Source organism: Microtus oregoni, unplaced genomic scaffold (assembly GCF_018167655.1).
Source record: "Microtus oregoni isolate MIOR12 unplaced genomic scaffold, Mior012 000002F_ref0000024, whole genome shotgun sequence".
Taxonomy (NCBI): Eukaryota; Metazoa; Chordata; class Mammalia; order Rodentia; family Cricetidae; genus Microtus; species Microtus oregoni.
Genome location: NW_024543061.1, coordinates 32,103,564 through 32,130,208, shown reverse-complemented (window position 1 = coordinate 32,130,208; position 26,645 = coordinate 32,103,564). Strand labels below are relative to the sequence as shown.

The following is a 26,645-nucleotide window of genomic DNA, read 5'->3' as shown; positions in this document are numbered from 1 at the left end:
TGCACCTTCCCCAGCAAGGAAGCCTGGGGAGCAAACTTAGGAGCCCCAACTCCAGCAAGCACCTCCATGACATTCTCACAAAATGCCCACTAGATTCTCAACTGTCCCTAAGTGTGGCCACAGTTTCCACTGCTCCCATTGAGCCCCCGTCCCAGTCTCCACTCACCTCTTCAGTATACAGAGTTTCTGTACATTAAACTGAATTTCCCCACTGCCACCACTGCCAGGTTCTAGCCTTTTGGGAGGGTATAACATACAGAGGGGCTTTCAGGCCTCGGGAGGAGAGCTGAACCACTGTGAACCCAGATGATACAAGGATCCTAATCAACGGATCTATCATCAGGGGACCCCTGGGTCTTGTACCAGCCTCCACTTTCCCCCACTCTACTTCTATACAGCAGGAACCTCAGCACCCCTACCTTCAGTTGAACCCAGAGTCTCATCACTTCTCATTTTCAACCTGACCACTTTGGTCCTAGCTCCAACTTCCAACTGTAGTAGTAGGCAGGACATAAACTGATGTAGTGGGGGCAATAACCCTGATGTCACTTCCAGCCTGCTGTCCTGATTGCAGTCATGGGGACCTTTCATTTCAACCAGACCACCCTAAGCCATCAGAACCCCCTAGCAGTGCGGCACCTCCAGTGGCCATCCTCTCTCACCTCCACGACTATCCACCTTGATAAGTTATGGGGTGAGGAGGGGTCTTATCCTATAGCTGGTTCTGGTCACTTGTTCCTGACATGTCTCTGTGTTAAGGTCTCTCCTGGTAGCAGTACCCAGGGTGGGGGTCCCTAATGTTAATCCCACCCTCAGACCCTGTTCTAGGCAACCTCATATGCCCCTCTGCTGACATGGATATGTGCACCACCTGCCTCTGGTCTGCATCTCCCACCAGATCAAGCTCTGTGATGTGGAGGATGTGGCCTGGACCACTGCATTATCCTCACGACTCAGTGGTACTCAGTGAACACCTGCCGGAGGAAGGCATGTCTTCTCTGACAAAGCTGAGAAAGGAAGGAAACTGAGGCTCGGAGGCTGAATGAGCCAATGGGCCTGAACAAGAGCTGTGAACCTCATATGAGGCCAAACAGGCTCTTTTTGCACCAGCTTCTTCCCATGCGAAAGTGGGGTCTGAGCCGGTCCCCTGAGTTGGGCTATGTACCTAAGACCAAATGAGGACACACACTCCCAACCAAATGCCAAATGCCCATTCCAGACACCCCCCAGGGATTAACCAGGGGTGCACACCCCAGGAAAGGAGAGAGGAAAGGAGAGGGAGAGAGGAGGGAGGGAGAGAGGGGAGGGATTTCCTTTTGCTCACTGGCTGGACTTTGCAAAGCGTGACTTTGGCACCATATAATGTAATCTCTGTGGAAACTTTCCCAGGTCGTGCCAGGGAGAAGTCGGTCTGTTCCACGAGGTCATGAGCACAGGGATATGGACACCAGCCCTCACTCACAAGCAAACACCCGTTCGCTGATGGCTTTCAGCTCTGTGTGATGTTCGGAGGTTTATTTTCCGTGTCACTCGGGGTGGCTCATAGGGTTAAACACATTAACCACATGCTCAACTACTAGTCAACACCCCAGCCTCTCCTGCATGTTCTGAGCCTACCTCACCAACAAGGCTCAAAACTCCAGATACAACAAGGCATGCAGTAGGGTGTCTCACCTCTCTTGCACTGACATCCCATGCCTTTCCCCTCAGGGTAGTGGCTGCTCCACACGCAGGCCCCTGAATGTGTATTCTGATCTTACGCAAGGCAGCATGGCAACACAAGAGGCAGTTCTTCGTTATTATCTTCCAGCAGACCTTCTAGATCTTTCCACACAGCCTTCCCTCTGTTTCATCTCACGGGAAGCTTGGTGTGCCCACCAGGCCTGACTCTGAGGAGGCTCAGCGGCCACACAGCACCATTCTGTGGAGGCACAAAGCCTCTGGAACCCAGACACTGCCCAAGCATCTTTACAGGAACCTGTATCTTGGGGATTCCTGATCCAAAACTTCCAGGAACTTCCAGGGCATATTGGCACACTTCTTTAATTGGAACACTAAGGAGGCAGAGGCAGGCAGATCTCTGGGAGTTCAAGGTCAACCTGGTCTCCATAGTGAGTTGAGGCCAGACAAAGCTACATAGTAAGACTCTGTTTCAGAAAGCAAAATAAAACAAACAAACAAACAAAAAAACTTCCAGGAAATTCCAAACTGTTGGGCACCTCACACCTCCTCTGTCCCTACAGCCTCCTCCCCACAAAAGCTTCTCCTCTTCCCTTTTTCTGCCTCACAGGCATCAGGGGGACTCTTACCCTAGGCCCCTTTCACTAGCTGTTACCATGGCTACCACATTTCAGTTTAGAGAGTCCTCCTCAAAGATCCTTCTGCTCAACCCCTAAGCCTAGGAGAGAAGGTAAGATCTAGGCCAGCCCCGTTATATAACAAGACTGCCCCACAGGTGCGCACAGGCGCGTACACACACACACACACACACACACACACACACACACACAGAGCACAGCACAGGCTTCACCCACCCCTGCCCCCAGGAGCTCTGCACCCACACCTGGCCGGGACAAAACGTTAGCCAGTCGCCCCATCTCCACTTCCTCACTACATGCTCACAAGTGCTAGAAGATTCCAGACATCTCTACCATACAAAAGAGAAGGCTGAAGCCCAGGGAAGGGTGAGGCCCAGGCGGGCAGGGGGCAGCCAGGCTCTAGACCTGCTAAGGGAGGCCAGTGGCTGCTCCCTCTCCATGTTCCATGAGCCACGGACAGGCAGCCACAGGTCACAGGGGTGCTCGGCACACCTGAAATCAGCCACATACAGAGGACGAGTGTGGAAGGCCACAGAAATTTCAGCTTAGAATAACACATTGGTCACCACACCCTGCGCTACCCATCCGGCAGCTGCCTGCAGGAACGTGAGCGTGGCTTGCCTGGTATCCTGAGTCCCCTCTCTGCGTGACATCTCATTTGCCGAGGCCAGCTGGAGGAATACTAAGAAGAATGGCTCAGAGCCTAGCTTCTAACTCTACAGTGCCAGGCCAGCAGACGTCCGAGGGGAGGCACCTGAGCAGTGCCACGGTATGCCCAAACTTTGTGCTCTCCACCTGGTGACCACAGGAATCACAGTGATAGGGTCCTGTGGGCCAGGCTGTGTGTAACCTCACCCCTGAGCTCCGTCCACCATGATCCTAAGGAGCAGTTCCCTCTCCTTAGTCACGCGGGAGCATTGTCAGGCTCCTACTGTGTGTCAGCACGGGTGAGACTCAGGAAGGTCCAGAGTCACCGATGGCAAGGTCCCCTTTCTTAGGGTTCAGTGCTGGAAGGCAGAGAGCTTTGTCTGTTCCAGCCCTGCTTGCTGAACTCTCTCTGAGCCCCCCTTCACTGTGTGTCAATCAGAACCAATATGGCCTCAGAGAGTGGCTCTCAGGATCTACGAAGAAAAGAATGCTATGTGAGGCCTACCTTAGATCTAGCAGGAGTTCTGAACTTTCTCCAGTGGGGACACCAGGCCATCACCCCCACAGACCAGCACCAACTGTCTACCCCATCACAAGGATCCCCTGTAGACCGGAGCACTGGACACTCCCACCTCTAGTGACCAAGGTCCTGAATGGTGGAAGACTCACTGAAGGCTTCCTGCCATGGCAGAGCCTGGGACCACCCTTGAGGTAGTCAAGGGATCACATGCAGTCAAAGGGTCCCAGTGAAAACAGGCCCCTAAAGGTCAGACAAGAGCCCATAAGGAAGGCCTGGTGGGGACTGCACCCAAAGGTGCACATGGCCCGTCCCTAAGGATAGCAGACAATCAGCACTGGTTGAAGCAAGCCACAAAAGCATATGAATCCTGAGCCACCAGAGCTTGTGTTTTTCAAGAAAAGACGGAAATCCAGGCTTTTCTGTGAAAGCTGCCAGTTAGTAAATGCTGGCAGCTAATTCGATTTTTAAAAACAATAATAGCATGTTGAGAGCCAAGCAAAACATGCAGAGCCAGTCACGGCTGGGGCTGGCCGATCTGTGTCTCAAGACAGAAGCTTTCCACATATTAGATGGTGGGGTGGGCGGGAAGTCAAGGAGTACCTGCTCTTGGCAACACCTTCATCCTGCCTTTTCTCTTGGGGGTCCTGCACTGCACCCACCCTTGGCACCTCAGGAAGGTGAGGCCCTGAGCTCCCGTCATTCCTTCATAAATATGCATCAGCTACAGCCAGTGCCAAGCCCAGGGAGCCCTCTGCTGCCGCCAAAGCCAACCAGCCTCTCCTGGGGGGCCTGGTTCACCACCCTCTGAGCAACATTCACTCACACCATAGACTCCTTTGTGTCTCTCTGAACTGTCCCAGAACACCCGCCGGCTCAGATCAACTTCTGACTGGCCTGAGTGCCCATCATCACAAAGCAGATGGGCAAGATCTCAGGACAGCAGGGGAGGAAGATATGACACTGTTGCCTAGGAAACGAGGGTGATGGAGAGAACCAAAGGGCTGTGAGGAGCCAGGCCCACCCCTGAAGATTGAGCCCCTCCTGGGCCCCCCACAGCCTCCCGGGCCACAGTAAGTGTGAGCCAACAATAACACGAGCAGACACCCTCCTTCTCCCACTCAGCTAAGGCCCCCACTTACCAGGAGAACCACAGATGCTAAGGACTATGATGTTGTTTATGCACCTGAGTGTGGGGACCCTCTGTGTCCTCAGGCCGGCGTGGGAGATGTGTGTGAAACAGTGGATGGCGCTAAGCATGCCACAACAACCGGTGTTGGACCAAACTTGTTATGGGTGTTGGAAGCACACGTGTGTAACACGACACATTTGCGTGTCTGAGGGATGCCTGAACGGCAGGCTGGTGTGTGTGAAAGCACAGCATGCAGAGGGATGGATGCGGGAAGGGAGAGTTTGCACAGCCCCTGCGTGAGAGATTCTGGACTAGGGGTTCGGGTGGTGGCCTGTGCCTCTGCAGAGCTTGCAGTAACTTCTGTTAGTGTAAGTGTGAGTGCGTGTGTGGCAGTGTGTGACTGCAGGTGGGGTGGTGCCAGACTGAGAGGCCCAGTCTTCCCTGCTCTGGTGGTGGTGGGGGCTGATCCTGGGAGACCCCGAGGGACAAGGCTGGGGGTTGGAAGGCCAGAGGGATGCAGCCAGGGGTCAAGGCAAGATGACCGACCAGGAGGGAGCGCGGCGTGGACACTCAGGGCCCCGTACTCACCCGGTGCTCTGTGCTGCGCTGCGTCGCCGTCTGTCCATCGGTGGACCCGCCGTCGGTGAATCCAGAGCCCGGGTTGCGCGCGGCGCGGGGCGGGGAAGAGCGGGACGAGCCAGGCCTTGAGGCCCCGCCCCACAGGTCCCGCCTCAGGGCGGGGCCTCGGCTTTTGCCAAGAGATCTTCGTCCAGCCCCTGGCTCAACCCGCGCCGGGCTTTCTTGTCCCGGTCTCTGAGCCTCCTCTCGGCACCCCGTCTCGGCGGCACGTTTCTGCATCCTGGCTACACTTTGACTCTTAGATGTCTCAGCACTGCTCCGCTTCTTCAACTTCTTCTGGACCCAACTCCCTCGAACACGCTGTGATGGCCAGAGGTGCCCAGGCACAAAGCTGCCCAGAGGCAGGCCTGCAGAAACTAGGCAAGGGCGCACCCATACCTCAGTTCTCCACAGTCTAGGTCACCCTGCCCTTTTTCCAGCCTAGTTGTGTTGCATGTACATGGTATACCTTGGCCAGTACCCTTGACCCCTGTAGGCAGAGAGATGTGGAGAACCCTATTATCCACAGCGTAGGGTGCAATAGGCAGTCAACACACGTCAAGTAATAAACTCCAAACATACCGTTCCTGGGTCCTTGTCTCCCCACCCCTCAAACGAGGCAGGTATCCTGGTTGCCACTGTCCACTCTCAGCAGGCCCAGGGTCTTATGCATGATAGGAAGCTGACAATGAGCCTCACCCAGCCTGCCTCAGCTTCCATCTGAACTTGACAGGCCTTCTTCCACGGGTCCTTTGCAGAAAGGCCTCTCTCAGGCAGGGCCTTTGCATGTGCTGTTACACTCTGCCTGAAAACTTCTCTCCCAGGAGCCCAGGGCTGGCTCTTTCTCCCTTTGAGATATAGCTACAACATCCTCACTTCCCTTCCCTGAGACCCCATCAGAGCCACTGTGTCCTGCTACTTGGCTGTATTCTCTCCCTGGCTACCTTTCTGAGATTGATTTATGAATGATAAATTATAACTTAGCTGCTAAGAATTCGAACACATGCAGCTGTGTGAACTTGGGCAAGTCACTTCCCTCTGAGCTTTGACTGACCTCTTCAACTGTAAATTGAACAAAAAGACATCAAAGCCCACAGCAGGGGTTGAGCTGAAATCCCAAAGGGGTGTGCTCAACCAGCTTATGAGAATACACAGCAGATGGCCAAAAGCAAGAAAATGCAGCAAGTGTGGACTCTTTCCCCACCACAGGTCCGAGGTCCCAGGTTCAGAAATGAGAGACAAACAGGCAAAATTCAGGCTCAGGCTGCAGACAAGGAGCCAGGGCCTGGCTGTCTTTCCACCAGATAAAGCAGAGGTTGTTTCCCACCTCCGTCATTTGAGCCAGAGATGTGGCTCGCCTAGAGCCTGCCAGGACTCTTATCGAAGACAAAGTCTGCATCACCCATCAGGAATTTGGGGCCGGGGCTTGGCTGACACAGAGTTGAAGGAAGTTATAGGCTGATAAGGCCCAGACAGAGTGTCACGGGGGGCAGAGGTGTTATTCACACAAGTGCCAATCTCTTGGCCTCCCCAGGCACTGAGGCGCCACAGACAGGAGACACGGGGCTCATCTACACCACCTAGACAACCGGGCTTGGAAGGAAAGGCTCATAATCTTTGAGGGAGGGGCCTGCATCTATACCTGGTGGCCTCAGGATGGTCTCTGCCCCTCTGTAAAGGCACAGGACACTATCTAAGGGTTTGGGAAGGTAGCCTTCAAGGCTAGACAGCCTTGTCTTAAAGTCCTTTCTGAGTGGCCTTCAGTCAGCTCCAGGGTTCCCATGTTAGATTCTGGAAGCAATGTCTTGACATGCTAAACCCTTGACTTTATTATTGTTGTGACTATACTCATGACAAACCTTCACCCTGGGCTGTTTGTGGGAGAAAGGGTGTAATGTCAGTGGGACTCAAACCTGGAGGCAAAAGAGTACCCACAGGGACCCAAATCTTGCTACCATCCTGGTGCAGGCAGCAAGGGGCCAGGACTCCTATTGGAAGCTGTCCTCCTGCCTCTGGGGATTGATGTGACTCTCAGCCTCCGACAGTGGCTCTCTGATGCTCCCACCCAAGCTGCACCTCCTCCTCTCCTGCCCTTCCTTTACCATTGCAGTCACAGTGAGGTAGCATCAGTCCATTGGTTCCCCAGCGGCCCAGGAAAAGAGGACAGGAGGTGTCAGAGTCACCAAGACCCTCCAGTGGAGAGCGCTGTCTCTCCAGGCCAGAAACGGCTCTGCTAAGGCTTGAATACCCTTCGAGTGTCCTCAGGTTCCTGAGACCTGAGTGTGCCCAAGGCTCCTGGAGATGGGGGTGATCGGGAGGGTGAACATTTTGCAGTGATAGAATCTTCAGGAAGTGGGCCTGGTGGAGCGTGGTTATGTGGGGGCTCCACCCTCAGATGGGATTAATGAGTCTCTCTCAGACCCAGTTCAGTGAGCCGTTGTTGTAAAGACCCAGCCTGCCCACCCCACCCCCTCTGACTTCCCGTTTCGACATGTGATCTGTCCCTCTCACAGAGTTTCCACCATGAAGTGGTGCAGCCCAGGGGCCCTCCCCAGGATGCTGGCCCCGTAATTGCAGCTCTCCCAGAGTCTGAGCTAAATAAGACTCTTTTCTTCATACAGCAGCAGAAACTGAATGAAGATAACTTTCAAAGATGACAGCCAATGACTTTCAGAGGTCAGCCCACCCATGGGGGGGGCATCACCCTCCATCCTGTTGTCCCACAAAGACACTGGGCAGCACCACTCCAGACAGCCGTGTTTGCCAATGAACAGGATACGCTCGTACTTTCTGTCTTTATCTGAAATACAAATATCTACACTGCCTAAGTCCACTGCTTCAGTGGGTAGAGTGGAGCATCCGAGTTCTCAGTAATTCCCAGGTACCTGAGAGGTTATAGCACAGCTGGGCAGAATGCCTTCCTAACATTGTCCCTTCACAGAGGGTGAGGTGTGTGCAAGAAAAAGGAGAAAGGCCGTCTGGGGCCCCCGAGGCTTCCCCGGCCTTCTAGATGGTAGTACACCCGCACCTGGAATTCCTGCCTGTGCATGTCCTTCCTACACCCTGCTGCCTCCCCAGAGTGGCTGCACCACCACCCTACACATCTCGGACTCCAGGGAGACCTGGGACAAGAACTAGCAGTTGACATGAGCAAGGCATTGGATACATAGAAACACAGTCAATGGTTAGGGTCGGGCTCAGGCCCTCTCTGATCTGGATCCCCTCCTCTCTAGCCCTTCACCCACTTCAAGGCTAGAACTGTGGTCTTCACCAGTGAGAAGCTGGTTTGCCCGCCTGGGGACATCTCCACCCCTCTGACTTCCAGCTCACCATGAATTTGTTCCATCCACCCAACTCCTTCCTACCTGTGGCAGGAACTAGACACCTCTAGTTTGGTTAGAATTTACCCATTGTAAGTTCAGATGGGCAGGTGAGCCTGGCTAAGGACTGCATTTCCTGCTGCCACAGCCATAAACATTCTGAACCACTGGAAAGGAGCAGGAATGATATGACCAGCTTTAAGAAAGGACAAGCCTGCCCTTTCCTTTCACTTCCAAATGGCTGGATACAGGTCATGCCCTGTTAGATTGGAAGGAACCCTTGGGTATCACAAGCTGCCTTACCTACCCTGGTGCTTCACTTGGAAATGCTCCAAAGCACAGTCCTTTATTACAGCAGTCTGACCTGTACCTAGCAAATGCACCAAAGCACAGGTCCCTTTGTTACAGCAGTCTGACCTGTACCTAGCTAACCTCTCTGCTAGGAAGCCCAGATGTGCAATGCTGTAACTGTGGAGGAGTGGGGTTTGTGGATCCTACAAGACCTATGCAGTCCACAATTTAGTTCAACAGTTACATCCCCAGGTAGCGGGGCCTTTGCAGAACTTTCCTCTCTCTATTCTGGGTCTACACGATGCATTGGGACTGGGAGGATTCCCCCACTTCTTGGCTGGACACCTGGCCCAGGTGTGGCCTGCTGGAGAAGTCTATCCCCAGCTTTAGTGGTTGGATCAGGGAAGGGAGGTAACTAAGTGAGGGTCAAAATGTGTGGAGCCCAAAGAGGACACTTGCTCTGCTCCTTGATGGAGACTGAGCTTGTGGCCATGGTCTTACATGTGACCTGCCAAGAATAAACAGAGACCAGCTCGAAGCAGCACAGGAACACAGGAGCTCTTCCTGATAGTAGATGCTTAAGCACTTCCTTCTCAACCCAGAGCTATCCGATAGCAGGCTTACACTATAGGGGCCAGGAAATAGTTGCTTTGGGAAGCTCCTGCCAGTCCGAGTTGCAATTTTGAACTAGCTGTTTCATTTGAGGCTTTGGCCAATTTGACCAGGAGTTTCTTGTTCACAAATTCTCCTAAAAAAAAATAAGTTTGGACAGAGGCGGAGCGGCGGCGGCCAGACGCACAGAGGCGGAGCGGCGGCGGCCAGACGCACAGAGGCGGAGCGGCGGCGGCCAGACGCACAGAGGCGGAGCGGCGGCGGCCAGACGCACAGAGGCGGAGCGGCGGCGGCCAGACGCACAGAGGCGGAGCGGCGGCGGCCAGACGCACAGAGGCGGAGCGGCGGCGGCCAGACGCACAGAGGCGGAGCGGCGGCGGCCAGACGCACAGAGGCGGAGCGGCGGCGGCCAGACGCACAGAGGCGGAGCGGCGGCGGCCAGACGCACAGAGGCGGAGCGGCGGCGGCCAGACGCACAGAGGCGGAGCGGCGGCGGCCAGACGCACAGAGGCGGAGCGGCGGCGGCCAGACGCACAGAGGCGGAGCGGCGGCGGCCAGACGCACAGAGGCGGAGCGGCGGCGGCCAGACGCACAGAGGCGGAGCGGCGGCGGCCAGACGCACAGAGGCGGAGCGGCGGCGGCCAGACGCACAGAGGCGGAGCGGCGGCGGCCAGACGCACAGAGGCGGAGCGGCGGCGGCCAGACGCACAGAGGCGGAGCGGCGGCGGCCAGACGCACAGAGGCGGAGCGGCGGCGGCCAGACGCACAGAGGCGGAGCGGCGGCGGCCAGACGCACAGAGGCGGAGCGGCGGCGGCCAGACGCACAGAGGCGGAGCGGCGGCGGCCAGACGCACAGAGGCGGAGCGGCGGCGGCCAGACGCACAGAGGCGGAGCGGCGGCGGCCAGACGCACAGAGGCGGAGCGGCGGCGGCCAGACGCACAGAGGCGGAGCGGCGGCGGCCAGACGCACAGAGGCGGAGCGGCGGCGGCCAGACGCACAGAGGCGGAGCGGCGGCGGCCAGACGCACAGAGGCGGAGCGGCGGCGGCCAGACGCACAGAGGCGGAGCGGCGGCGGCCAGACGCACAGAGGCGGAGCGGCGGCGGCCAGACGCACAGAGGCGGAGCGGCGGCGGCCAGACGCACAGAGGCGGAGCGGCGGCGGCCAGACGCACAGAGGCGGAGCGGCGGCGGCCAGACGCACAGAGGCGGAGCGGCGGCGGCCAGACGCACAGAGGCGGAGCGGCGGCGGCCAGACGCACAGAGGCGGAGCGGCGGCGGCCAGACGCACAGAGGCGGAGCGGCGGCGGCCAGACGCACAGAGGCGGAGCGGCGGCGGCCAGACGCACAGAGGCGGAGCGGCGGCGGCCAGACGCACAGAGGCGGAGCGGCGGCGGCCAGACGCACAGAGGCGGAGCGGCGGCGGCCAGACGCACAGAGGCGGAGCGGCGGCGGCCAGACGCACAGAGGCGGAGCGGCGGCGGCCAGACGCACAGAGGCGGAGCGGCGGCGGCCAGACGCACAGAGGCGGAGCGGCGGCGGCCAGACGCACAGAGGCGGAGCGGCGGCGGCCAGACGCACAGAGGCGGAGCGGCGGCGGCCAGACGCACAGAGGCGGAGCGGCGGCGGCCAGACGCACAGAGGCGGAGCGGCGGCGGCCAGACGCACAGAGGCGGAGCGGCGGCGGCCAGACGCACAGAGGCGGAGCGGCGGCGGCCAGACGCACAGAGGCGGAGCGGCGGCGGCCAGACGCACAGAGGCGGAGCGGCGGCGGCCAGACGCACAGAGGCGGAGCGGCGGCGGCCAGACGCACAGAGGCGGAGCGGCGGCGGCCAGACGCACAGAGGCGGAGCGGCGGCGGCCAGACGCACAGAGGCGGAGCGGCGGCGGCCAGACGCACAGAGGCGGAGCGGCGGCGGCCAGACGCACAGAGGCGGAGCGGCGGCGGCCAGACGCGGCGGAGCGGCGGCGGCCAGACGCGGCGGAGCGGCGGCGGCCAGACGCGGCGGAGCGGCGGCGGCCAGACGCGGCGGAGCGGCGGCGGCCAGACGCGGCGGAGCAACACCGCATACAGGAAGAGGCTTTCGGGGACCGGCGCAGAGACAGACCCAAGCGGCAGGAACAGGCGTGCAATAAGGAGAGCAGATCGCCCTACTACAATCGAATCAAAGAGGTAGGCCTTTGGTTGGCCAGGTCACTGGCACAAGGGGAGCCTGGTCCTGTCCTGAAGATCCTTCAGAGGGGTGAGAGGGTTCTTGGCCTGCAGCAGGAACCACGAAAGAGAGTGAGGGCATTTTGTAAGCGGAGCCCTTGGCCAGCAGGGAAACCTGATCCGGTTTTTAAAGGACCCATTGGATAGGATTAATAGGAGGAGATGGGCAGGCGTCAAGGCAAGAATTCTCCCAATAATCCGAAAAACAACATGAAAATATCAGAACCCAATGATCTTACAACAGAAGTATTTGAACAACCTAACACAGAAGAAATGGAAAAAATCGACTTTATGAAGATAATAGAGTCCCTTAAACAACATGTAAAAAATGCCCTTATAGAAATGGATGAGAAGTATAACAAAAAGTTTGAAGAAATGAGTAAATACGTACATGATACCCTGGGAAACCAAGAAAAAACCATCAAACAGGTAATGGAAACAGTTCAAGAATTGAAAACTGAAATGAAGGCAAAGAAGAAAATACAAACTGATGACCAGCTGGATATGGAAAATCTAGGCCAACGAGCAGAGTCTACAGAAACAAGCATAATCAATAGAATACAAGAGCTAGAAGAAAGACTCTCAGATGCTGAGGACACCATAGAGAAAATAAACGAACAGATCAAAGAAAACAGCAAAGCCAACAAATTCTCAACACAAAACATTCAGGAACTATGGGACACAATAAAAAAACCAAACCTAAGAATAATAGGAATAGAAGAAGGAGAAGAGGCACAGCTCAAAGGCCCAGAAAATATTTTCAACAAAATTATGGAAGAAAACTTTCCCAACTTAAAAAAATAAGTTTGGCTGTAAACTTGATTCAGTGAAGCAAAATGGCCTACCATGTGCAGCCCCCACCACTGACCCAATGCACTTCTCAGGCCCCTCCCCACAATGCCCAGATTTTCATCACTGTTCCAGCTTTACAGTTGAAGAAGCTAAGGCTCCATGATAAGGCAGTGTCCCATGCAACCAGCATGCTCTGCCCTCCCTCCAAGCACCATGAAGAAAAACCAAGTGCCCCTTTGCAAAATACGCTGAGGGTCTGAAAGCACATGGAACCCCTGGGGAGGTGGGGAGTCATTACTCTTCCATGAGTTCCCTGCATGTTCCAAGAAAGCTGCCGGCCTGACGCCTCCGTCTGGGAATGGTCGGCTTCTGCCTCTGTGGTCCAGCTCAGTACTGATTCATCCCCCACTTCCCTCTGCCTGGTGTGATGAAATTTCTGGCACTTCAGAAATGCTGGTCACCAGGGACAAGACTTGACCCACCCTGGCCATTCAGGCCAGCTCTCCTGGCTTGGGGTAGGGTGCTGAACTCAGAATGAAGTTCAGCCCTATGGAACAGAAAGTAGGCTGGGAATACCCAGAGCCCCCCCACCTTTCCAGAACAGCCTAGAGAGGGAAGAGACTTGTCAAAGGCCAAATAACAGGCAGTTCAGAGACAGAAACAATAGTTCTGAGCAGCTTCTATCTATTCTAAGCCTTGGTTTTCCCACCTATGAAATCCTAGAGTCTAGCTCTGATTTTAATAAATACAGTACAGAATATAAAACAAACTGTCTATACCAGCAAACGTCTTCTCAGAAGAATCTGCTTCAATCACTTCTGTTTTATGCAAATGTATATATGATGAAAGAATAAATGCATGTAGGAATGTATCACTATATGTAAGTATGAGCATCTGCCTCAGTGAGTGCATGTATGCATATGTGTGTGAATAAATGTGTGAGCCTGAGCATGTGGATGCCTCAAAACACTCTGCTTACTGTCTCTCCGTGAGCTGCCCCGGCATTTTTCTGTGTCTTCCAAACACAGCTGCGGTCAGCGTCTCTTCAGAAGTCCCTTCCATTCTGCCCAGTTTGTTGATACAGTTCTGACCATTTCTAAATGGTTTTATTATTTTAAAAAATCATTTGAAGAGTATCTTTGGATTTAGATTTGGGCACCTGTCCACCTCCAAGAAGTTGCAGTGGCACAGGGCACAATGCATCTCTAGATGCTTTTGATGCTTGTGCTGACTGATCCCTGAAGGGCACACTTTTTCCTCTGCCACGCCAAGAGCTGACTGGCACTGGGTGCCCAGCCTCCTGGCTACCCTCACTCTGGGAAGGGTGCCTCAGCATGTACAATAGACTCTTTCTGAAATTCTTTGCATAGAAAAGGGGTTCACCCTTTTCTCTACAAACACTCCTATATTTTGGTCATGTGATTTTTTTATGTAGGGATTTTTTTTTTTCAATTGATGAAGGTGGACCCACCAATATTTTTTTCTAAGGCAATGAATGATTCTCAACCTTCCTAATGCTACAACCCATCTAACACAGCTCCTCATGCTGTGGTGGTCCCCACCCATAACATTATTTTCTACTTTATAACCGCAATTTTACTACTATTATGAATTGTAATGTAAATATTGGATCTGCAAGATATCTGGTAGATGACCCATGTAAAAAGGTTGCTTGACATCCCAAAGGGTCGCGACCCATAGGTTGAAAACCACTGCTCTGAGACTTCAGGCTCGGGAATTCTTGGAATGGCTTCTTCCCTTCTAAGACAGACACAGCCACTGCCTCATTCATATATTCATCCATCCATCTATTAATTGCCCTTAAGCCTGACCCCAGCCTCTCCAGCCCCATTCTGCATACTGGCGTTGGTCCCTTAGCATGCTGCCTGGGGATGAGAGGAGGGAATTGCCAGGAATATGAGAAAACAGAGAGATTTCTGCAAACAACCTCCGTCTGCCTATAAGAATACCCCACCTACCTTTGGGAATTCATGAGTTTAGGGTCATAATCACCTGAAGATTGGTGGCCACAAGAACACATCCCCCCCCCCCCCAGAGGTGATGGACCCCCTCTACTCCGACGCTTGCAGTTGAGCTGAGGCCCCTGTGTGTTGCTGTCAGGCAATAACAGCATAGCAGCACTAACACAGGGACACCAGGAAACGGCAAGGAGTTTCCTTGGGCCTGGGCAGCTTGGCCAGAGGCTTCTGAAACTGAACCCCATTCCCAGCCTTCCTGAGCTCCCAGTCTCCAATCCCAGCATGTGTCAGAACTGTGCAGCCAGCAGCACCTCTCCTGCTCCCCACGGAGCTCTGAATCACCTCATCCAAGTGGCCAGATCTCTTCAAGTTCCACAAGTCAAACTAACTCAGTTGCAGGACCAGCAGCTCTGGGAAGCACAACAAGGCATGACAGAGCTGCAAACCCCCTTCCATGGCTAGGGAGAGTGGGAGTCCTCAGGCCCTCTATCCAACTGAACCCAGAGGAAGGAGTCAGATGGAGCTGGGAGTGCCACAGTCCCACATATGCTACAGCAACTTCAGTGGGAGACAGCCTCTTCACACAGACTCTGTTGGGGGTGACTCTGGCTGGGGGTGCAGACTGCCCTCTAGTCCTTTGCATCGGCCTGCTCCTTCTCAGTCTGGGCTCCATGACCGTTTCCTCCTGAATGTACTCCATGACCCAAGTTCATGTCTCTAACCCAGGGCTATACCAGGGACTGAGCAGAACAGGCTTCTGGCATGGGCTATACAGCCCATAAGGATTCTCTTCCACACTGTCACCTTTAGGCTTTAGGACCCAAGCTGGTAGAGTTATTGGGAGTGACCATGCTAAAGCGCCAGACATGTTGACCTCCTTGGCCTTGCAGGACCTTAGCATTCCATGTGGGTTGTCCATTTGTCCCAGCTGTCTGTACTAAGTTGTTCTCTGGTATATTCCCACTATTTCCATCCTGGAGACCTTCAGCCTCTTCTTCCTCCTGGCATCCCACTAAAGCCAAACTCAGGCACCGGTCAGGGACCTATACCCAGGGAATCACATTGCCCAGCTGGCTCCAGCCCTTGGAAGCCAAGAATCCCCTGGTGAGGTTCTTCATTCCTTCATCACCCTCCATCCTAGGTAGGCTCCCGAATGCTTGGGCTCTGAGAGCAGTCTCTGCTCTACACCCTGCTGACTGTTCTGGATCCCCCAAAAGGGATACAACCTCAGCATCTGCCCACAACCTATCCAGATAGGATGATAGAGCATAGAAGGAACAGACCAGGCTGTGGTCAGGCTGCCTAGCTGCAGGTCTAAGCCCCTACTCTGCATTCATCACCCTTTGACCCAGAGACATTGTCTCTCCTGCACAGTGGAGAACTCAGTGAGTTTGGGGCGGGGGCTGCTTGAGCTACTGGAGTCCTCCATGGAAAATGCTCTCAGTGTTCGGGAGCGTATGTGTGTATGGAATACTCAGGACACAGTTTGTTCATATTGAGTGCTCAGTACCAAGCAATGTCTGGCCAGTCATTCTGTACCTGGGTCTATGCAGCCTGTGGATAGGACTCCTCCCTGTCCACATAGAGCTCAAACTGTAATACAAAGACACAGGCCATGAGAAGTACCAGAAAGCATCAAGGTGGGGCAACCCAGAGGTCCAAATGACTCTCCTTAACACAGGTCTGTCCTCTCTGGGACTTCTCACCCCCTCTAGGAAGCAGGGGCACCAATTCTGCCTCCTCCAGTGTCAGGGTGATGAATAAATGAGCAACTAGAAGAGGAGCTGCAGAAGGTGCCCTAGGCAATTGCCAGGTGCAGTGGAAAGGAGATGAAGGCCAGTCGTTTAGAGGGAGAGTTGAAAAAAGAGGATGAAGGCAACCTGTACACTGTAGAAAGAGTTTATGATAATTCAGAGAACCAAGGGAACTGTGGGAAGAGGCTGGTTCAAGAGAACAGGCAGACATGACGTACAGGCTTCAGACCAGGGCAGCTTCTGGGCAAGAAGGCGGATAGGGAAGGTGCTAATGAGAGAGACGGTGCACACCAGGGTGATGCTGGGAGCTGGGAGGAGCAGGGGTGGACTCCTCAGGTGGGGAGCAGCCATCCCTGATGAGTCGGGAAGGGGCTGGATAGACCTTCCACAAATCACAGAGCACTTGACTCAAACATACTTATGCCAAAGGGGAAAGGAGGTTCCGTACTAGAATAGAAGGGTGGACTTCAAGCACAGCTGGATCCAGAGTGACATTCTCTACTCTCATCTCTCATCTTTGATTTTCCTCCAAGGCCACTCCTTCTGGTGACAAAATCGGCCCTTAAGGCACCAAGCACAGTCCTAGGCTTAAGGTGGGTATCCACACCTGAACCATTCACTCCTGTGGGAATGGGCTGTGTTGGTTATCTCAGTCCAAGACTATGGTCCTCCCAAAAACCTGAGGCAGGGAGGTAGAGTGGGAATGAACCTCCAAGGGCTAGCCGCTTGGCAGGAATCCACGAATGGCCCTGACTGAGCTGCCAATCAGCAGCCTGGCTTTGAAGCCAGCACCTTCTCTGATTCTCACTGTGCAAGACATGTGTTTAACACACATTTTAGAAGTATGTTCTCTGCAAAATTCCCAACAGGTACAAAGAGCTTCACCAAGTTCCCCAGTGACCAGTTACCAGCCGGAGAATTTTACTCTTTAGCAAACCAGCCAATCAGAACTCAAGGGATTGCATCTCCCACGGTCACTGGCCCCCTTGGCTTGACCAGAGCAGAACTTGGTGGGTCTGGTAATAAAGCCAGTTGCCTGTGGTTAATGACTAATAAGACAATCAGGTTACACCCATCACAAAAATGTGGGCACCAGGAGAGAGAATGACTTGGGCTTTGGGAGTTTGATTGAAGTTACATGATCATAGAGGAAGGGGTTCCTGTGGCAGGCAGCCATATCCCACCCAGATCTCCTCTCCCAGGGCCTCCAGATGGATGACTGTTTCCTGAATGGAGCTCCTCTCTCTGGATGCATCCCTAATCTAGCTTTCAGGCTGTTCCTAAACTCACTAGAGAGACGTATACTCTAAGTGTCCGTCATGGCGCTGAAAATGGGGTATGTCCATGTGAACACTGGTGGTTCCCCTGGTCTCTTTTCAACACCTCATACTATTCTACAACCCAGCTATAACATGCTGAATGAGTCTCTTGGTTGAGGGCAATTAGTTGCTTTGTTTCCTCGGTCCTGCTACAATCCTGCCACAACAGTTTTGTGGCTGTCTCCCTGTGACATCATAGGAGTCCTCTAGGGCAGCCATCCAGGACAACGGGGCTGAGTCATGGAGTTTACACTAGCTGGAATTCACTAGCCCAGGCCAGGCTGCTGCTTGCGAGTGTCCCTACCCATGTGCGACCTCGCTAGCTGCTGCCTCCCAGCCCCTTGGCTGACATGTGCCCAATGCAGTAGGTGTTAAATGGTGTCTCCGGGTGGTTCTCATTCACATGGCCCTCTGAGAAGGCTGAGCCTCCGCCATCTGCTTTTCCTCTTGTGTAAAGTTTCTGCTCGTGTCCTTTGCCTTAAAATGTTGTTTGCTTTTCTTTGATTGCTCTTTCCCAAGCACAATCTAGCCATGTGACTCCTTGCCCTGAAGCCCTCCCATGGCTCCCTTGAGTCCAGAAGCAGAGCCCACACCCAGCAGCCTGGCGGGCAAGGCCTTGTGGTGGTTTGGTTCCAATTGTGTCTCCATTCCCTGTAGGAGATGCTTCCTGACTCTTTCCTCTCCCCCTCCCCTCCTCCTCCCAGGGCTTTAGGGTTCTTCCATATGTCTGCCATGTCTTTCTCTCTGCCACCTTTCAGGCTGGGTGGGGCTCATGCTGTACCACACAACAGGAACAGCCAACCCACAACCGCACCTAGCCGGCTACTCCCTCACTTTCCGGGTGTCAGCTGTAACATCCCTTACTCTTAGGAGCCTTCTACTCTACTCTCCTGTCCCCACTTCCCCCCAGCCACCCCAAACACCTCAGAGTCATCCCAGAGCACTGTCCCCAGGCTGTATTATCTCAGGCTTCTCCAAGAGGCAGCAAACTTCCTTCAAGCCAAGGTCATGACCCTTCGGTAGACCTGTATCTACACAGGGCCACCTCTACATCTTCCCAAAGCCCTCCAAAGATGGGCATGATTGGAGGGACAGGAAAGCACAGAGCTGGTGAAGAGGGACCTATTCCTGCACAGGTCCCAGGAAGGATTTGGAAGCCACCAGGAATCCAAAGGACAGTACAGGAGGGGAGGGTTCTGAGCTTGGACTCAGGAAACTAGCGCTGGTTCTATCTGTGCTGGTGACACATTTATCTTGTTATTTTATCCTCCTTGCCTCAGTTTCCCCTATAACTCGGAAACTTCTGGCCTCTTTCCTATCACAGACAGTTCCCCAAATAGCCAGCTTGAGGCCCAACCCACAATTCAGAGGGAACAGGCAGACCCTGGAGCAGACAAAGGGGCCTTGTTCCCCCAGCTCTTTGCCGGAACCCCCCCCACCTCCCAGCTTGGCTCCAGCTGAACAAAACCAGATGCCAACATGTGGGAGGAGGCAGAGGGCAGGCAGCATCCCAGGACCCCTCTCAAGGTCTGGGCTCCTGCCAGAAACACCAGATGCCATGGGATCTAAGGAGAGCCCCCCCCCCCACACTTCCCCGTAGCCTCAGTGGCACCAGGCCCTTGTCTGAGTCTCTGTCTGTCTCCCCTAGGGCAAGGGAGCCCGGAAAACCCTGCTCCCTCTCATCTCATGCAAGGCACATCCAAGCCTCCAGAAAGGCAATAATAGGTGGCCCTTTTGCTGATGAGAGGCCGGAACCCTTGGAGGTCATGGTCCCCAGCCCACAGGCTCAGCTTCAAGTGACTTGAGGCATCCAGATGATACCACCTTATTTCCCACGCCAGACCCTCCCCTGACTTCCTCTGAGAGGACTGCACAAGTGAGCTTCATATCATAGGAGTTCAGCTGACTGGAGTCTTTCTGCCCCACCCCACGGACACAAATCCGAGCAGGCAAGGAGACAATCCCCAGTGTTGGCAGTCCCTGCCCAAAGCCCAGGAACTGTGGCCCAGAGGCTGCAGCTCAAAGCCCGAGAGTTGTAGAGCTCCAAGGTGTAGAAGCCAGGTGTAGACTTGGGTTTCCAGGTGTTCAGACTGGAGGCTTATTGCCTGGGCATGAAGCCCCACAGCTCAGCACTGGGCAACTGCGGTATCCCCCAGCTCCTGAACAGGCCTTGGGCACGGGATCAGGGCCTTTGGTGGCAATATGTCATAGCTCTCTGGCCCAGAGTATCTGAGACTCGAACCCTTGGGGCTCTGCAGCTCCCTGGAACTCTTAGCTCAGACAGGCTCTCTGCCACTCTCTCCCTTTTCCTGTCCCTTGTCCCTGCTGTCTCTACAGCCTTTCTTCCTGGCTGGCAGTATCCAGCATTCTTTGACACACTTTATACTGTACTGGTCTCAGGCCCTCATGTCCCTCAGCTGAGGCCCAGGTGAGCTTAGTAAGTAAGAAAGGGGTGTGATCAGGTTTTCTGTGACTATCACAGTACAATTTTCCATGCCAAAGAAGGACTGTGTTTGCACCAATCACAGACCTCTTGCTGGGTACCACAAGAAGTGTCTCCCCTACCCCTACTCCCGGGCACCATGAGGACAGTGCAGCATCTGAGTACCAGAGAAGGGACTAACAACTGTCAGCTATGTCTCTGTAAATTGGCCCATCCCTCATCTTAGCTTATTTAAAGGAAAAATACACACTAAAAGGGTGTTTAGAGTAGAGGCCTGCTATTCACATTAGCAGCTTACTTACTAGATCTAACAAAAGAAAAAGTAATAAATTAAATAAGAAAATAATATCTAACAACTAAAGAGGGGGTGGTACCTCTGATTTGCCTCACAGGAACAGAAGCCACATGACACTTGTGGGCCAACTTCAGGGAGAAATGAGTCGAAGCTCCCATCTTCCACTTAGTCCCCAGGGATCAGTTAAGTGGCCAGCTGTGGCTTCCTGGGCTTACGGCAAACCAGCTGGCAGAAGGTCTCCTGCAGAGTCCGGCCCACGGGCAGAACTGCCACCCACCAACTGCGCGAAAGCAGTGAGGGAACCTCTGGGTTTAATATGGGCAAAGCAGACGAGGGCAGCATGGGGCATGGAACACATCACATACACGCATGTGAAAGCTGAGGGCATGCCTGCTTGCAACTGAAGGGGTGGAATGGAAACCAGAAAGTGGGCATTAAATGGAACCAACAAGGGTGCTCTCCCACTGCTGCGGGCCTTCAAAGGGGACAATCACCAGGAAAAAAATGGTTGGGCAGCACTGGTGAGATTGCTCAGTGGGTAAGGGCATTTGCTGCCAAGTCTGACGAGTTCCATCCCAGAGACACACATGGAAAGAAAGCAGCACCAGGACAGAACTTCAAGGAGTCTGACGTAAATGATGAAGCGTGTACAAGTGTTCTGTAAAATTCTACAACAGAAGAATTTTCTGAGCTGTTATTCGGTGTGGAACCCCTGCCTAGGGTGCTTCAGACCTGGGTCCCATCACCAGAAGTGGGTATCCCTAGAGCCACTTGGGTGGGGAGTAGGGTGGCAGGTTCTGTCCAGGGTCTGGGTACCAGAAACAGGCAATTGCTCAGCCATGAGGAAGTTGTTGGTAGACAATTAGGCCTATGGAGCTAGCAAGGGCCAAGGTACTACACACAGCTGCACAGGACTGCATGCCTTTGTTCCCTTTGTCCTCAGTCCTAAAGCCAGAGGTCACCTGCATCCTCATGTACGATTTACCCCTTGATATAGATGGCTTCTTGCCTACCTGCCTGTGGGCAGATCATCCCAAGGATGCTGGTAGATAGTTACTAAAAAGCCTGGGCTTTCTGGGATGCATCTGGGTGTACCCTACAGGGTCACTGTCCAGTCACATTGAACTCCCAGCAGTGATGGCATCTCCCTTATCCTGTCTCATCTTTGCCCCGCTGCCCGCTCCCATCTTCTGTGTCCCTCTTGGGACAAGAGGAAATGATGAATGGTTTCTACCTGCATATGGGTATGAGGAGAAGGATGCCAGTGCTGGATCTAACCAGAGTGCATGGTGAGGCTGTGGACAAATGCTGAGTCTTAGTATGGGAAGTCCTTCTGTCTATGTGTTGTTTTTATTGGTTAATGAATAAATCTGTTTCGGCCAGTGGCTTAGCAGAATTGAGCTGGACGGGAAAACTAAACTGAATGCTGGGAGAAAGAAGTGGAATCAGTGAGAAGCCATGTAGCTTCCCTCAGAAGACGGATGTGCTGGAACCTTGCCAGTAAGCTACAGCCATGTGGTGATACACAGATTAATAGCAATGGGTTAATTTAAGATATAAGAGTAAGCCAGAAATATGCTTAAGTTATTGGCCAAACAGTATTTTAAATAATACGGTTTCTGCATGATTATTTCTGGGCTGAGTAGCTGGGAATGAACGAGCAGCCTCTGCCAACAGAGTCTCGCCTAGCTGATCAGGGTGTTGAGGGACAGCTCATTCTCAGGATTTAGTGGCCTGGACCCCACAATCAAGACAGAGGAGCATCTTAAAACTTACTTTCTAAAGGGAGCCAGATAGTGACCAGACACAGCCTGCAGCCCCCTGGAGACTGAGTGCCTGCAAAGAGGGGAAATAGGCCTCTTTTATCAGTGACTGTCCTCCAAGCCAGACAAAGGCTACCATGGGGAGTTCAGCAGAGCCCCTTACCAATGATCATCCCAGCTGGATTTATCACAGTTTACACCCCTCATGGAGAGGTGGCAGAGGGCTGGAGATTTTTGCCTGAGTCTCCAGCTGCTCCCCACCACCTGGCAACACTGCAGGCAGCACATGGCCTGTGGGAGGGGCTAGAGTATTGTGAGGCAGGAAAAAGACTAGGGGAGGGGCTCCATCTATGGCTATAGCAAAGCCCTCATCCCTGCTGGTAAGGCTTTCCAGGTACAGCCAGTTAGGGGAGGAATGCCCACATCCGTATGGGTGACCCTTACCTATACTCTGCATGGAAGTACAATAAACACACTGGTCCTAAGCTTTGGCAGAATTACGACTTTGGGGGAAGGCTGACTTCCCCTGGGAAGGAATTTCAGCAACAGCCATCATCTCCCTGGGATGTCATCTCATGCTGTGATCACAGCTGGCCTTCAGGCCTGAAGACAAGAGGAGTGAGAGAGCTGTCAGGCCAGAGTTCCTTCAGGTCAAATGGCTGCACTATAGGGGGTCTGGCCTGGGCTGCCTGGGCTGTTCCTGGGCATGGGGGGGGGGGTCACAGAAGCAGCAGCAACTGTGCTGAGGGTAAGATGGTTCTTCCAGTGCCAAATGTCCCAAGCCAATCCCCAGCAGAGAAGGTGTCCTCCATAGCAAGAGCTTTGGAAAGAATGCACTACAGGGGTGCTTCTTCAAGGGCGTTTGCATCACTGATAGCCAGCCACTGCAGTCAGGGAGGTCGAGAGGCCAGGAGAGTCAGTTTGGCCTGGTGGCAATCTCTCACCTCAGAGAAAGACAGGCCATGCTTCTCCTCCCCGTCCCTGTGTCTGGTACCACAGGCCACATGGTGCCAGATAGGAAGGGGCAGGGGCATCTCAACTGTCAGTGGCTCAGCTGGGCTTTTCATGTTTGAGCACTGGGAATTCCCAGAGATGAGACTAGAAAACATGGGTCATCAGAGCCTGAGCCATAGGACAGCACCGAACAGACAGAAAAGGAGTCTCTGTTCTTCATCCTTAAGAGTCCAGACTGCTCAATACACATATATTTGTACCTGAGCTGCCTAGAGAAAGCACGGAAGGATAGTGGGAGATTTTGCGGCGAAGGAAGTCAGGCTGTGGCCCATCCCCATCCATGAAAGGCTCTGCTCCTCTTCAAGCAGGGATTCTCTTCCCTCAGTGACACTGAGATCAGCAGTTTCACCACCCCCAGGATCACTACTGCCTACCCCAACATACCCAAGCTTAAGCCCACAGGTACCGATGAAACTGTCCTGGCTTGTGGACATGCGCCCAAGCTTGGGGACTACATCCAACTGAGATGACTGAGGTGTCTGAGAAGCGGATCCCAGTCGGGTGTGGGAGAAGGGGGATTGAGCAATATGTGCTCCTAGCCAAAATAAAAGACCAGCCATCCTTACCAGACAGAAATTGGAAACACTCCTAAACAGACAACCCCATTAATCCAGTCCCTTCTCAAGAGACAGCAAAGGCAGGTGGGTGGATTGTGCTTCTCCAGAGCCAGGCAGCCCAAAAGCGCCAGATATGTGGCTCAGTGAAAGAAGGCCATGGATCTAGCATAAGGCTAAGCAGTTGGGACCGGAACTGGGTCTCTTGACCCAGCAACAGCACTTGTAACTTGAGCTCTTAAAGATTAGACACCCTGTTCTTGTTTCCTGGGACACACGCGCATGCATGCATTTGTCCTCTCTCTCTCTCTCTCTCTCTCTCTCTCTCTCTCTCTCTCTCTCTCTCTCTCTCTCACACACACACACACACACACACACACACACAATTTTTCAAAAAGTTTTTAAACAGCATTTCTGTGTAGCCCTGGCTGTCCTGGAACGCACTCTGAAGACCAAACTGGCCTCAGAGGTCCACCTGCCTCTGCCTCCCAAGTGTTAAGCTTAAAGGCATGTATCCAACATCCAACTTTTTTTTTCTTTCTTTTCTTTCTTTCTTTTTTTTCTTTCTTTCTTTCTTTCTTTCTTTCTTTCTTTCTTTCTTTGACAGGATCTCACTATGTAGCTCTGGCTGGACTGGAACTCATTATGTACACCAGATCCATCTCCTTCTGCTCCTCCTCCTGAGCAGTGGGATTAGAGGCACAACCATGTCCAGTTAAAGAAAATAAATCTTACCTGGACAGTCGTGGTGCACGCCTTTAACCCCACCACTTGAGAGGCAGAGGCAGGTGGATTTCTGTGAGTTCAAGCCCAGCCTGGTCTACAAGAACTAGTTCCAGGACAGGTTCCAAAGCTACAGAAAAACTCTGTCTCAAAAAATCAAAAAAAAAAAAAAAGAAAGAAAGAAAGAAAGAAAGAAAGAAAGAAAGAAAGGAAATCTTAAGGGTGTATGTGTGGAGAGATGGCTCTACATTTAAGAGTACTGGCTGCTCTTGCAGAGGACCTAAGTTAGATTCCGTGGTGGTTTGAATGAGAATAGTTCCCATAGGCTCATATATTTCTCATAGGCTCTTGTGTTTGAATGTTTATGGTGGACCTATTCAGAAAGGATTAGGAGTGTTAGGTCTCAAAGTCAGGACAAATGGCTAACTGAGGTGCCCATTAACCTGTCAAAGCCAACACTGATGGTCAGGTTCTCTCTGCATTCCTAGTCCCTACCTGTTACAGGGTATGACTGCCATACCTGGCCCCCTACCCTATACTTTTCCAGTCCAGTGGTTAGGCTGCCCTTCCCTGTGGAGTTCAGCCATGTTGGTCATGCCAGTCTCTTGGCCCAGGTTGCCCCTCTCAGTTAGCAGCTCATTTCTTGCTCTCCCTCCCCTTCTTTCCTCACATGGTTCAGCTCAGTCTGGTCATGTTCACTCTGGACTCTCCCAGATGTTCCTGCCTCTGACTATGTTCTCCCTTTTATTTATGATAAACCTCTTCCACGGCACCAAGAGCAGTCATGTCCTTTCTTTCATTCAAGGAAGTGTGGATTTACTGAAGAAGGTGAGTCACTGGGGGATGGACTTTGAGGTTTCAATATTCCACACCATTCCCAGTTAGCTTTCTGGTGCCTCATGGTTGTGTTTCAATAGGTAAGCCCTCAGCTATAGCTCCAGCTCCATGCCTGCTTGCCTACTGCCATGCCCTCTGTCTTGATGGCCATGAACTTCAACCCTCGGAAACTGTAAGCCCCAAATAGATTCACATTGGTCACAATATTTTATCTGAGCAATAGAAAAGTAACCAAGACAGATTGCAGGACCCACTTGATAGCTCATGATCATCTAAATTCTTAGGGGATCCAGCACCTTCTTCTGGTCTTCATGGACACTCCATGCATGTGGTACACAGACATGCTACAGGCAACACCTATACACATAAAATAATAAAATATTAAGAAGGAGAAAGAGGAGGAGAAGGAAAAGGAGGAGGAGGAGGAGGAGGAGGAGGAAGAGAAGGAAAAGGAGGAGAAGGAGGAGGAGGAGGAAGAGAAGAAGAAGGAGAAGGAGGAGGAGAAGAAGAAGGAGAAGAAGAGGAAGAAGAAGAAATAGCTCACAGTCATTATAATACACACTGGAGAGCAAGTTTGATGAAGTGAAACTCCCTCATAATGGAGGCATGGAAAGGAGCTAGAAGCTGACATGAGCAATCACTTCAGACGCCAATAGCTCCAGATCCATAGGTGCTCAAGCCCTGGACAGCTTCCCAAGCCTGCCTTTCCCCTCCTCTGTGAGCATCTCTCTCTTTTTTCTGCAAGTTCATCCTATACTGTTTATGTGATCTCCCACTTCCCACATGACAACTCTAGCCCTTTTAAAGCTAACTCTCCAACCTCTGTAACATACATTACCTTCTGGCTTGAATTTAACGGTTTTAGGGATGTCGTACAAGAAGAACTATCCAGAGCTTGTCCTTTTATGATCAGTTTGCTAATTTAAATAAACCAGAATTCATCCATGATACAGCTGGTGTCCAATCCCCTTCCTTTAAGATGTGGATGCCTAGTCTGTTGTTGGAGCAGATGAGCTGTGTCAATCTGTCCATCTGCCCGTCAGTAGATACTTCTGCTTAGGGCTGTGATTAGTGTGTGATGGGCCAGCAGTTCTTCACATCCCCACTTTCATGTCTTTGTGGTATACATTTCTGGGTTTTTTTTTCCTACAGAGACTCTCATATCTGTCCAGGGGGATCAGCCCCAGTTTGAAAAGAAGCAGGCCTGCTGTTTGCTAGGAGAGGAGCATGGTGAGGTGGGAGTATAGAGGGGATACCCTTGGACCACAAATGCACTGCTCTTGCCTGGAATAGTTTTAAAATCAAGACATTTGCAGAGTCTGTATTCTGGCTTCTCTTGAAAAGCCAGCAGGGGTATCTGACCCAGATGTCCACAGCCAAGACCAAGCCGTGGCCCTAATCTGTCCTGACTCTCTCTTATCTGTGAGTCGCCCATGCTGAGCTGAGCCTGAAGCTCTCAGAGACTGGGGGTGCCCTGAGAGACACCTCCCAGAGCTCCCTGATAAC

General features: G+C 53.1%; 1 protein-coding gene across 2 annotated transcripts in view; it reads right to left on the bottom strand.

Annotated features, from left to right (window-relative positions):
• Positions 1 to 5,246, bottom strand: part of Fbln2 (fibulin 2) — a 62,302-nt gene extending 57,056 nt beyond the window's left edge. For both annotated transcript variants that reach the window (XM_041635374.1, XM_041635383.1), the window contains exon 1: positions 5,204 to 5,246. In XM_041635374.1, the coding sequence (XP_041491308.1) occupies positions 5,204 to 5,241 (38 nt within the window). In that variant the 5' untranslated portion in view covers positions 5,242 to 5,246. The remainder of the gene's footprint in view (positions 1 to 5,203) is intronic.
• Between the last annotated feature and the right edge of the window lie 21,399 nt (positions 5,247 to 26,645).